General features: G+C 42.8%; 1 protein-coding gene across 1 annotated transcript in view; it reads right to left on the reverse strand.

The window, feature by feature from the left end:
* Positions 1-249: 249 nt before the first annotated feature.
* The window catches only part of LOC140389028 (uncharacterized), a 78,060-nt gene continuing 65,931 nt past the window's right edge, over positions 250-12,378 (reverse strand). Inside the window, exons 5-9 of the mRNA XM_072473193.1 lie at positions 7,357-7,452; positions 5,894-5,989; positions 2,937-3,032; positions 1,614-1,709; positions 250-386 (exon numbers count right to left, since the gene is read on the reverse strand). Coding sequence (XP_072329294.1) covers positions 250-386; positions 1,614-1,709; positions 2,937-3,032; positions 5,894-5,989; positions 7,357-7,452 — 521 coding nt within the window. The remainder of the gene's footprint in view (positions 387-1,613; positions 1,710-2,936; positions 3,033-5,893; positions 5,990-7,356; positions 7,453-12,378) is intronic.

The following is a 12,378-nucleotide window of genomic DNA, read 5'->3' on the forward strand; positions in this document are numbered from 1 at the left end:
TCAGTTCATTTGTGAGAAAGCAAAATGGGATTTAAAAATTTGAAATGTGTCCAAGAATTCAAACATGTTGATGGTTCTAGAAATGTCCTGACTTTTGATGGCTGAACTGATATTTTAGTAATGGAAATGTAAAATTATTCGCAGGCATGAAATCATGAAAATATAGAAGACTGTTACAATTTCACAAATGTTGATGATGATATTTCAGGTACGACTGGTTCACTGCTTGTTTAACATATGAATTATCAGTTAGAGGTTAAACATTGTCAATTGGATAGCACTGAAAATACCTGTTGTTTCATTTGTTGATGTTGAAGCTGAAGTGCTTAAAGCTGTGGTTACCATTGTAGATGGTTCAGTTGATGTTGAAGTCGATGGTGATGTTGCTGTTGATGATAATAGAGTTGTCAGTGAGGTAAAGCAGTAGCCCAATTAATTGCAGCAAAAAGCAGATAAATTGAACAAGATAAGGACTATCTGGATCTCCAAGTTAAGGAGTACATATTGTATTTTTAAGTATGTTGTTCCAAGATCTTTTGCTGTTAATATAGAGTTTTCGACTACAGACAGTACAAACTTGTATGCTCAATTTAATTTAATGAGTTTACAAAAAACCAATGAATATCAATGGTTGCATTTATTGTTTTTTATAAATGAAGAGTACCCAATTATTTTTTTTCCAATTAAGAGGCAATTTAACGTGGCCAATTTGCCACATCTGCACATTTGTGGGTTGTGGGGTGACAGAGGGAGAAATTGCAAACTCCACACAGACAGTGACTCGGAGATGGGATCGACACCGGGTCCTCAGTGCCGAAGGCAGCAGTGCTAACCAGTATGCCACCGTGCCGCCCAGGATCCATTTCTTTGGTGCAAAAGGTATCACCAACATTTGTATTGCTATTATAGCATTGCCAGGGTGCATGGATGGTACTGCCAGGTTGGTACTGCTAGGGTCCCAGAAGCACTTCGAAGGTGCCATGTGGGTAGTGCCATGGATCCGGGGTGCCAGTTTGTAACTGTCAGGAGTCGGGCCTGGAGGAGTGGTGAGGAGAAGTTCCCAGCAGCCGAAAGGACATTGTATCATTTCCAGCGGAAGTGAATGTCATTTTTGTATCATCCCATTGAAGGAGAGTCAATGATAACTGATACATGAATCAAGCTTTTATTCGTTATGGGACAAGGCATATCCAGTATTAGGAAAGATAGGAATGTCACTGAATGAGCATGTTTATTGATTTTGTTTCGACATCAAATCTTGAATGAAGTAGTGATTGTCGGCGTTGTGACAAGAAGCACAAACACCCATTTGTTTTATTAGTTTCAGTTCATTTGTGAGAAAGCAAAATGGGATTTAAAAATTTGAAATTTGTCCAAGAATTCAAACATGTTGATGGTTCTAGAAATGTCCTGACTTTTGATGGCTGAACTGATATTTTAGTAATGGAAATGTAAAATTATTCGCAGGCATGAAATCATGAAAATATAGAAGACTGTTACAATTTCACAAATGTTGATGATGATATTTCAGGTACGACTGGTTCACTGCTTGTTTAACATATGAATTATCAGTTAGAGGTTAAACATTGTCAATTGGAGAGCACTGAAAATACCTGTTGTTTCATTTGTTGATGTTGAAGCTGAAGTGCTTAAAGCTGTGGTTACCATTGTAGATGGTTCAGTTGATGTTGAAGTCGATGGTGATGTTGCTGTTGATGATAATAGAGTTGTCAGTGAAGTAAAGCAGTAGCCCAATTAATTGCAGCAAAAAGCAGATAAATTGAACAAGATAAGGACTATCTGGATCTCCAAGTTAAGGAGTACATATTGTATTTTTAAGTATGTTGTTCCAAGATATTTTGCTGTTAATATAGAGTTTTCGACTACAGACAGTACAAACCTGTATGCTCAATTTAATTTAATGAGTTTACAAAAAACCAATGAATATCAATGGTTGCATTTATTGTTTTTTATAAATGAAGAGTACCCAATTATTTTTTTTCCAATTAAGAGGCAATTTAACGTGGCCAATTTGCCACATCTGCACATTTGTGGGTTGTGGGGTGACAGAGGGAGAAATTGCAAACTCCACACAGACAGTGACTCGGAGATGGGATCGACACCGGGTCCTCAGTGCCGAAGGCAGCAGTGCTAACCAGTATGCCACCGTGCCGCCCAGGATCCATTTCTTTGGTGCAAAAGGTATCACCAACATTTGTATTGCTATTATAGCATTGCCAGGGTGCATGGATGGTACTGCCAGGTTGGTACTGCTAGGGTCCCAGAAGCACTTCGAAGGTGCCATGTGGGTAGTGCCATGGATCCGGGGTGCCAGTTTGTAACTGTCAGGAGTCGGGCCTGGAGGAGTGGTGAGGAGAAGTTCCCAGCAGCCGAAAGGACATTGTATCATTTCCAGCGGAAGTGAATGTCATTTTTGTATCATCCCATTGAAGGAGAGTCAATGATAACTGATACATGAATCAAGCTTCTATTCGTTATGGGACAAGGCATATCCATTATTAGGAAAGGTAGGAATGTCACTGAATGAGCATGTTTATTGATTTTGTTTCGACATCAAATCTTGAATGAAGTAGTGATTGTCGGCGTTGTGACAAGAAGCACAAACACCCATTTGTTTTATTAGTTTCAGTTCATTTGTGAGAAAGCAAAATGGGATTTAAAAATTTGAAATGTGTCCAAGAATTCAAACATGTTGATGGTTCTAGAAATGTCCTGACTTTTGATGGCTGAACTGATATTTTAGTAATGGAAATGTAAAATTATTCGCAGGCATGAAATCATGAAAATATAGAAGACTGTTACAATTTCACAAATGTTGATGATGATATTTCAGGTACGACTGGTTCACTGCTTGTTTAACATATGAATTATCAGTTAGAGGTTAAACATTGTCAATTGGATAGCACTGAAAATACCTGTTGTTTCATTTGTTGATGTTGAAGCTGAAGTGCTTAAAGCTGTGGTTACCATTGTAGACGGTTCAGTTGATGTTGAAGTCGATGGCGATGTTGCTGTTGATGATAATAGAGTTGTCAGTGAAGTGACGCAATCGCCCAATTAATTGCAGCAAAAAGCATATAAATTCAGCAAGATAAGGTCAACAACATGAATAAAAATCATGTGAGATTTGAAAATTTGAGTGTTGTGATACTCATTCGCAGACTATTTTGGATCTCGAATTTAAGGGGTACATGGGGTATTCTGAAGTACGAAGTTACAACATGTTTCGACTACCGGCAGTACAAACTTGGACGCTCAATTTTATTTGGAGTTTACAAAGTACCAATGAATATCATTGTTTGCTGTGCAAATGGTATCACCAACATTTGTACTTTATCCTGTCAATGATAATAATAATCTTTCGTGTCACAAGTAGGATTACATTAACAAAGCAATGAATTTACGGTGAAAGGTTACTGTGAAAAATTGGATTGGTCCAGAAGTTGTCATATATTCTAATCATAGAAATGTTAAATAACAGCAAAATACAGTTAATTATGATAAATTGTGTGTGCGATTCAACGATCACTTTGCACTCGGCACGGATCCAGGCGTGCTGGGTGAAACCCGGGAGACCCTAAATCGGGCTGGGCAATACACAGAAATGCAAATTTAAATGTGCTATTGAAATGATTTATTAAAAATACCGGTACGACGCTTCTTCCAGCGCCCAGGAGCAAACGGCCATGCCTGCGGGACCTCTCTAGGGCGCCATTTAGGACGGGGCAACACAAACGTGGACCATGTGTAATGGCACCTTGGGTACATCTCACAGAGCAGTAGAAACCCTGAGTGGTCAGGTACATAGTGTGGTATCCTCAGTCAGTCTGATATCCTCAGTCACGGGCACCTTGGCATTACCAATCTGTCATCCTTGCAGTGCCACCTGGGCAGGTGGCATAGCAATTATGGCACTTCCCAGGCACCTGGGTGGTACTGCCTGTGTGCCAGCAGCACTTCCAAGGTCCCATATGGGCAGTGCCATGGATCTGGAGTTGCCAGTTTGTAACTGTCAGGGGTCGGGCCTGGAGGGGTGGTGAGGGGAAGTTCCCAGCGGCCGAGAGAATGTCATCTAGTTTACAGCGGAAGTGAATGTGATTATTATATGATTCCATTGAAGGAGCACCAATGATAACTGATACATGAATCAAGCTTTTATTCCTTATGGCACTAGTCATATCCATTATTAGGAAAGATAGGAATGTCACTGCGTGAGCATGTTTATTGATTTTGTTTTGACAACAAATCTTGAATGAAGTAGTGATTGTAGGCATTGTGACAAGAAGCACAAACACCCATTTGTTGTATTAGTTTCAGTTCATTTGTGTGAAAGCAAAATGAGATTTGAAAATTTGAAATGTGTCCAAGAATTCAAGCATGTTGATGGTTCTGGAAATGCCCTGACTTTTGATGGATGACCTGATATTGTATCAATGGAAATGTAAGGGTATTCTCAGGCATGAAATCATGAAAATTTGCAAGGCTGTTCCAATTTCAGAAATGTTGATGATGATATTCCAGGTATGATTGATTCACTGCCTGTTCAACATATGAGTTATCAGATAGTGGTTAAACATTGTCAATTGGATACTAGAGGGATGGAGTTTAAGACTAGGGAGGTTCTGCTGCAATTGTATAAGGTGTTAGTGAGGCCACACCTGGAGTATTGTGTTCAGTATTGGTCTCCCTACTTGAGAAAGGACGTACTGGCAGTGGAGGGTGTGCAGAGGAGATTCACTAGGTTAATCCCAGAGCTGAAGGGGTTGGATTATGAGGAGAGGTTGAGTAGACTGGGACTGTACTCGTTGGAATTTAGAAGGATGAGGGGCGATCTTATAGAAACATATAAGATTATGAAGGGAATAGATAGGATAGATGCAGGCAGGTTGTTTCCACTGACGGGTGAAAGCAGAACTAGGGTGCATAGCCTCAAAATAATGGGAAGTAGATTTAGGACTGAGTTTAGGAGGAACTTCTTCACCCAAAGGGTTGTGAATCAATGGAATTCCTTGCCCACTGAAGCAGTAGAGGCTCCTTCATTAAATGTTTTTAAGATAAAGATAGATAGTTTTTTGAAGAATAAAGGGATTAAGAGTTATGGTGTTCGGGCCGGAAAGTGGAGCTGAGTCCACAAAAGATCAGCCATGATCGCATTGAATGGTGGAGCAGGCTCGAGGGGCCAGATGTCCTACTCCTGCTCCTAGTTCTTATGTTCTTATGTTCACTTATTAATGTTGACGCTGATGTTTTTAATGCTGTGGTTGCCGTTGTGGATGGTTCAGTTGATGTTAAAGTCGATGGTAATGTTGCTGATGATAACAAAGTTGTCAGTGAATTAAAGCAATGGCCCAAATCAATGCAACAAAAAGCACATAAATTGAGCAAGCGAGGGTCAACAACATAGATAAAAATCATGGGAGACTTGAAAATTTGAAAGTGCTGTGATACTTATTCGGATCTCCAAGTTAAGGAGCGCATATTGTATTCTGAAGTACTTTGTTACACGATGTTTTACTGTTAATATAGAGTTATAGAACCTTGAATGAAGCAGTGATTGTAGGCGTTGTGACAAGAAGCACAAACACCCCTCTGTGTTCACTTCAGTTCATTTGTAAGATTGCAAAATGAGATTTGAAAATTGGAAATGTGTCAAAGAATTCCAACATGTTGATGGTTCTGGAAATGTCCTGACTTTTGATGGATGAACTGATATTGTCGCTTTGGAAATGTTATGGCATTCGCCGGAATGAAATCATGAAAATATGGAAGGCTGTTACAATTTCACATAGGTTGATGATGATATTCCAGGTAAGACTGGTTCACTGCTTGTTTTACGTATCAGTTATCAGTTAGACGTTGAACATTGAAATACCTGTTGTTTCACTTATTGATGTTGAAGCTGAAGTGTTGAAAGCCGTGGTTACCATTGTAGATGGTTCAGTTGATGTTGAAGTCGATGGTGATGTTGCTGTTGATGATAATAGAGTTGTTAGTGAAGTGACGCAATCGCCCAATTAATTGCAGCAAAAAGCATATAAATTCAGCAAGATAAGGTCAACAACATGAAAATAAATCATGAGAGATTTGAAAATTTGAGTGCTGTGATACTCATTCGCAGACTATTTTGGATCTCGAATTTAAGGGGTACATGGGGTATTCTGAAGTACGATGTTACAAGATGTTTAGACTACAGGCAGTACAAACTTGTCTGCTCAATTTTATTTGGAGTTTACAAAGTACCAATGAATATCATTGTTTGCAGTTCATTTCTGCAGATGGTATCACTAACATTTTTATTTTATCCTGTCAATGATAATAATAATTTTTAGTGTTACAAGTAGGATTACATTAACTAAGTAATGAATTTAAGGTGAAACGTTACTGTGAAAAATTGGATTGCTCCAGAAGTTGTCATATATTCTAATCGTAGAAATGTTAAATAACAGCAAAAAACAGTTAATTCTGATAAGTTGTGTTTGCGATTCAACGATCACTTTGCGCTCGGCACAGATCCAGGCGTGCTGGGTGAAACCCGGGAGACCCCAATTCGGGCTGGGCAAGACCCAGAAATGTCTATTTAAATGCGCCATTAGCATTACCAGTCTGTCATCCTTGCAGTGCCATCTGAGCAGGTGGCATAGCAATTATGGCACTTCCTGTGCACCTGGGTGGTACTGCCAGTGTGCCAGAAGCACTTCCAAGGTCCCACATGGGCAGTGCCATGGATCTGGAGTTGCCAGTTTGTAACTGTCAGAGGTCGGGCCTGGAGGGGTGGTGAGGGGAAGTTCCCAGCGGCCGAGAGAACGTCATCTAGTTTACAGCGGAAGTGAATGTCATTATTGTATGATCCCATTGAAGGAGCGTCAATGATAACTGATACATGAATGAAGCTTTTATTCCTTATGGCACTAGCCATATCCATTATGAGGAAAGATAGGAATATCACTGCGTGAGCATGTTTATTGATTTTGTTTTGACAACAAATCTTGAATGAAGTAGTGATTGTAGGTATTGTGACAAGAAGCACAAACACCCATTTGTTGTATTAGTTTCAGTTCATTTGTGTGAAAGCAAAATGAGATTTGAACATTTGAAATGTGTCCAAGAATTCAAGCATGTTGATGGTTCTGGAAATGTCCTGACTTTTGATGGATGAACTGATATTGTAGCAATGGAAATGTAAGGGTATTCGCAGGCATGAAATCATGAAAATTTGGAAGGCTGTTCCAATTTCAGAAATGTTGATATTCCAGGTTAGATTGATTCACTGCCTGTTCAACATATGAGTTATCATTTCGAGGTTAAACATTGTCAATTGGATAGCACTGAAAATACCTGTTGTTTCACTTGTTGCTGTTGAAGCTGAAGTGTTGAAAGCTGTGGTTACCATTGTAGATGGTTCAGTTGATGTTGAAGTCGATGGTGATGTTGCTGTTGATGATAATAGAGTTATCATAGAATTTACAGTGCAGAAGGAGGCCATTTGGCCCATCGAGTCTGCACTGGCTCTTGGAAAGAGCAACCTACCCAAGGTAAACACCTCCACCCTATCCCAGTAACCCCACCCAACACTAAGGGCAATTTTGGACACTAAGGGCAATTTATCATGGCCAATCCACCTAACCTGCAGATCTTTGGGCTGTGGGAGGAAACCGGAGCACCCGGAGGAAACCCAGGCACCCACGGGGAGGATGTGCAGACTCCGCACAGACAGTGACCCAAGCCGGAATCGAACCTGGGACTCTGGAGCTGTGAAGCAATTGTGCTATCCACAATGCTACCGTGCTGCCCAGTTGTCAGTGAAGTGAAGCAATAGCCCTATTAATTGGGCAAAAAGCATATAAATGCTGCATGATATGGTCAACGACATGAATAAAAATCATGTGTGATTTGAAAATTTGAGTGCTGTGATACTTATTCGCAGACTACCCTGGGTCTCCAGTTTAAGGAGCACATGTTGTATTTTGAAGTACGATGTTACAAGATGTTTCGACTGCAGGCAGTACAAACTTGTCTGCACAATTTTGTTTATTGAGTTTACAAAATACCAATGAATATCATTGTTTGCTTTTCATTTATGCAAAAGGTATCACCAACATTTGTAATTTATGTATTGTCAATACTAATAATCTTTAGTGTCACAAGTAGGATTTGTAGCCACCTGAGTTGGCCACTTCCCGACTTAAAATGGAGAACCGCAAAGGCTGAAGTAAAATTCTGCCAACACAGGCAAAAACTAGCAGGTGCAAGTTTACTGTGTATTAGACTCTGCAGAAACCCAGACAGCAGCGATACAAGCATCCATCTGCATAGTAATGTAGCAGCCATCTACATAGTAATGCAGCAGCCATCTACATAGTAATGAGCGATCCCCGGGAACAATCAAAACATTTTAAGGTAAACAAAGCCAAGCCAGACTCCTCATCGCCAGCAGGAGCCAACACAAAAGAGGTTAACGGACACTTAAAGACCGCCCAATGATCAGGGAACAGTTCCAGCATTGGAGAAATCGAACGAAGCGATTGGAACAAAGTCCAATCACTTGAAACCAGGTACGGGGTATGCCCCAAAGGGCGGGAAGCCCCTGGGGACTATAAAGTAAAGTCCCCAAGTTCAAATCGTCCTGCTTGACAGGGTCACTCAGCAACTCACAAAAAGCTTGTGCCAATTATGATCCCTCAGTGGAGGCTCATAATGAGAAATGGGTTGTAAAAAGATTGTCCCGCACCTGGGAGCAATCTGTTCAAAACAAACCGACGAATAAAAATCCCGAAGACAGCAGGCAGAAGCGGATATACACACAGTTAAGGCACACCAGAATCCCGCATGGGTGAATGAAGGCAGGAACAGCCCCCCACAAAAGCCACAGGAGAGTTACAACTGTGGACATTTTGGATACTTTGCACGAGAATGCAATGCCCCACAAAAGCAACAGAGAGCCCAACAGACAGGCACTCTAAATAAGACCAGGACAAAGCCAATACATAGCGTTAGCACCCGTTCAGATCAGACGGACCTGAACGGAACGGACTGACGGTGTTCGGGCTCCTCCAGTTGGGTCTGCGATACCCTTTGGGATAGGTCCGGCCGACCAGTAGTTGCAGCAAAGATTCGAGGACAGCCCATCGAATTTCTCTGGGACACAGGAGGGTCCCGCACCACAATCAATTCCTCCACCATATTCCAGAAAGACACGTGGCCCACTACAGCCACCATCACCCTCAGCGGCTTTACAGGCCACTCACAACAGGGACATGTCACAGCCCCTGTACCCATTCAAATCAGCAACATCACCACCAAGCACCCCATAGTTTTAGTCGATCTACCCCACATAGCAGAACACATTTTAGGCATAGATTTTATGAATTCCCACAACCTATCCTTTGATCCAGTCAATCAATGTGTCTGGAGAATGACAAAATCTGCAAGAACCCCCACAACGCTCACCATAGGAGAATATGCAAACAAAATTAGCGCAGTAGGCGAATTTTGGTTTGACCCGACCACGATTAGCACAGGCAAGCAGGTTAGGGCAGTTCTGCAGAAGCACAGGACAGCATTCGCGACCCACAAACACGACTATGGCCGGATGACTGGTTCCGTTCCAATCACAGGACCTGACCTTAGACCCCAAAAGCAATACGGATTTCTCCAAGAGGCAGAGGGAGAAATCGCAAAAGTTATCGACAGTTTATTAGAGCAGGGCGTACTCAGATCAGTAGCCTCCACTAATAATGCCCCGATTTGGCCAGTGAGAAAGCCCGATGGATCATGGCGACTGACCATCGATTACCGGGAACTCAACAAAGTCACCCCCGCAGCAGCCCCCACGGTAGCCACAAGTCCCGAGACCATGCTCAAACAGGGACTCAACTCACAATACTTTACGGTTTTGGACATCAGTAATGGATTCTGGTCCATTCAATTGGCAAAAGCGTGCCAATACAAATTTGCCTTCACTTTTAAAGCACAGCAGTACATGTGGACATGCCTTCCACAAGGATTCCACAACTCCCCCTCCATTTTCCACCGATAGCTGGCAAATGGTTTATCAATATTTTCTCGCCCCGAATGTCTGGTCCAGTATGTGGACGACCTATTACTGCAAACAGACACCAAGGCAGAGCACATCGAGCTTCTGGCCGAACTCCTTCATTCAATTGGTTGTTAAATCAACCCCAAAAAGGCCCAGATTTTGGAAAACAAGGTGATATATTTGGGTACAATTATCACACATGGCAAACGTGAGATCGAGCACAAAAGAATTGACTCGATTGCCAAATTGCCCTTTCCCCAGAATGTTTCAGCCCTCCAGTCGTTTTTAGAACTGGTTGGCTACTGCCGAAACCACATTGACGGTTTCGCCAGCAAGGCAACACCCCTCTCAGACCTCCTAAAGAAAGGAGCCCCCTGGGAATGGCTTCCGCAGCCTATGGATGCTGTGGACTCTTTGAAAAGAGCACTTATAGTAGCCCCCGCACTACAAGTTTCAGACCCGCTTTCCCCCTATGCGATAGAGGTAGCAAGCACAGACCGCACCCTTTCGGCCGTGCTCCTCCAGGAATGGCACGGACAATTAAGACCCATGGCTTACGCCTCCAGAGTTTTAGATGCTGTGGAGCAGGGATTTTCAGCCTGTGAAAGGCACCTGCTCGCAGTTTTTTGGGCAGTATAATATTTTTCATGTATAACTGGACTGAACCCCATCACAATCCTGACGGAACACACCCCCACCCAACTTTTACTGGACGGATAACTTAAGGACGGTACAGTCAGTCAAATAAAAGCAGCCAGATGGACCCTTCTTTTGCAGGGACAGGACATCACTGTTAAAAGGACCAAGACCCACACTTTCTTAGCAGATAACCTACAGTACCCAGGCATCCCCCACGAATGTGAAATCATCTCACCGCACCACAACACAGGCCCCTTTATTGCAAAAACACCCCCCAGAAAGATAGGTAGTCCAACCCAGAGCCCCCAGCACACAGACATGTGCGAACCCATAAGAATATATGTGGATGGATCGTCCACAATATTAGAAGGGAAGCGCATAACAGGATGCGGCATTTATGTCGAGGACGCGCAGGGACACGCCCTAGAAGAAATCGCAATAAAACTTCCAGGACACTTAGGTGCACAGGCGGCTGAACTAGCAGCCGTGGCATACATTGATTGTAGAACACCCAGATTCCTTCCCCAGCCCAGCAGACATATACTCGGACAGCCTCTATGTCTGCAACAGCCTTACAGAATTCCTACCCCTGTGGAAAGCAAGAGGATTTGTTTCTGCAGACGGAAAACCCCTCCCCTCAACCCCATTGCTCCATCACATTTTAGAAAAAGCACAGGGCAGGACTTTTGGAATAGTTAAAGTTCGTAGTCACCATCGTTCCTCCCCCCCCTGGAAATTTAAAAGCCGACGCACTGGCAAAAGCAGGTTCCAGGCACGGATATTTTTGGACACCCCCCGAGAGCGCACCAGTGAATGCAGTTCAGGTCTCGCAGACAAATATCCAGAAGCAGGACAGCGATCTCAGGGAGATTTTAAAAGGAACATTTACAGCACTCCATGATAGATTTAAAAATGCACTGACTGCACATGACGGTCTGGTGCTAAAAGTCACCCTTTATGTGGTTCCTGAACAGGACAGGAATCAGCTCATTTGTTTGTTCCATGACGGTCATGGACATCAGGGAATTGATTCCACTACAGCCCACCTCAGGCAGCTCTGTTGGTGGCCAAGTTTGAAAGAAGACGTAACACACTACGTTGAGAATTGCCTTATCTGTGCCCAGAACAATCCGGACAGATACGCAAAGAAAGGTCAACTTAGTCACACCCGCCCCGTTAATGGGGCCTGGACTAACCTCCAGATTGATTTTATAGGACCATTGTCCCCTTGCAGGCATGGTTATAAGTATGTACTCGTTGTGGTAGACACGTTTACAAAATGGGTAGAGGCATTCCCATCCAGAACGAACACGGCAAAGACCACAGCCAAGATCTTAACCCACCACATCTTTACGAGATGGGGACTCCCCCGCAGCATTGAATCCGACCAAGGTTCCCATTTTACGGGACGTGTCATGAAGAACGTCCTCACGATATTCCACATCGCACACCACTCCCAGTCGAGTGGTATCGTTGGAGCGCAAGAATCGGACCCTAAAATCCACCCTCAGAAAAATGGTCCAGCAAAACAACACCACTTGGGACTCAGTCCTCCCTTTTGCGCTGATGTTTTTGCGAAATACGGTTTCAACATCAACAGGTTACACCCCACACACCCTCATGACCGGACGCCCCATGAAAGGCACAGAATTTTTATTGGGATTAGATTTGACCAGCCCCGA

The sequence above is a fragment of the Scyliorhinus torazame genome, chromosome 14 (assembly GCF_047496885.1).
Source record: "Scyliorhinus torazame isolate Kashiwa2021f chromosome 14, sScyTor2.1, whole genome shotgun sequence".
Lineage (NCBI taxonomy): Eukaryota > Metazoa > Chordata > Chondrichthyes > Carcharhiniformes > Scyliorhinidae > Scyliorhinus > Scyliorhinus torazame.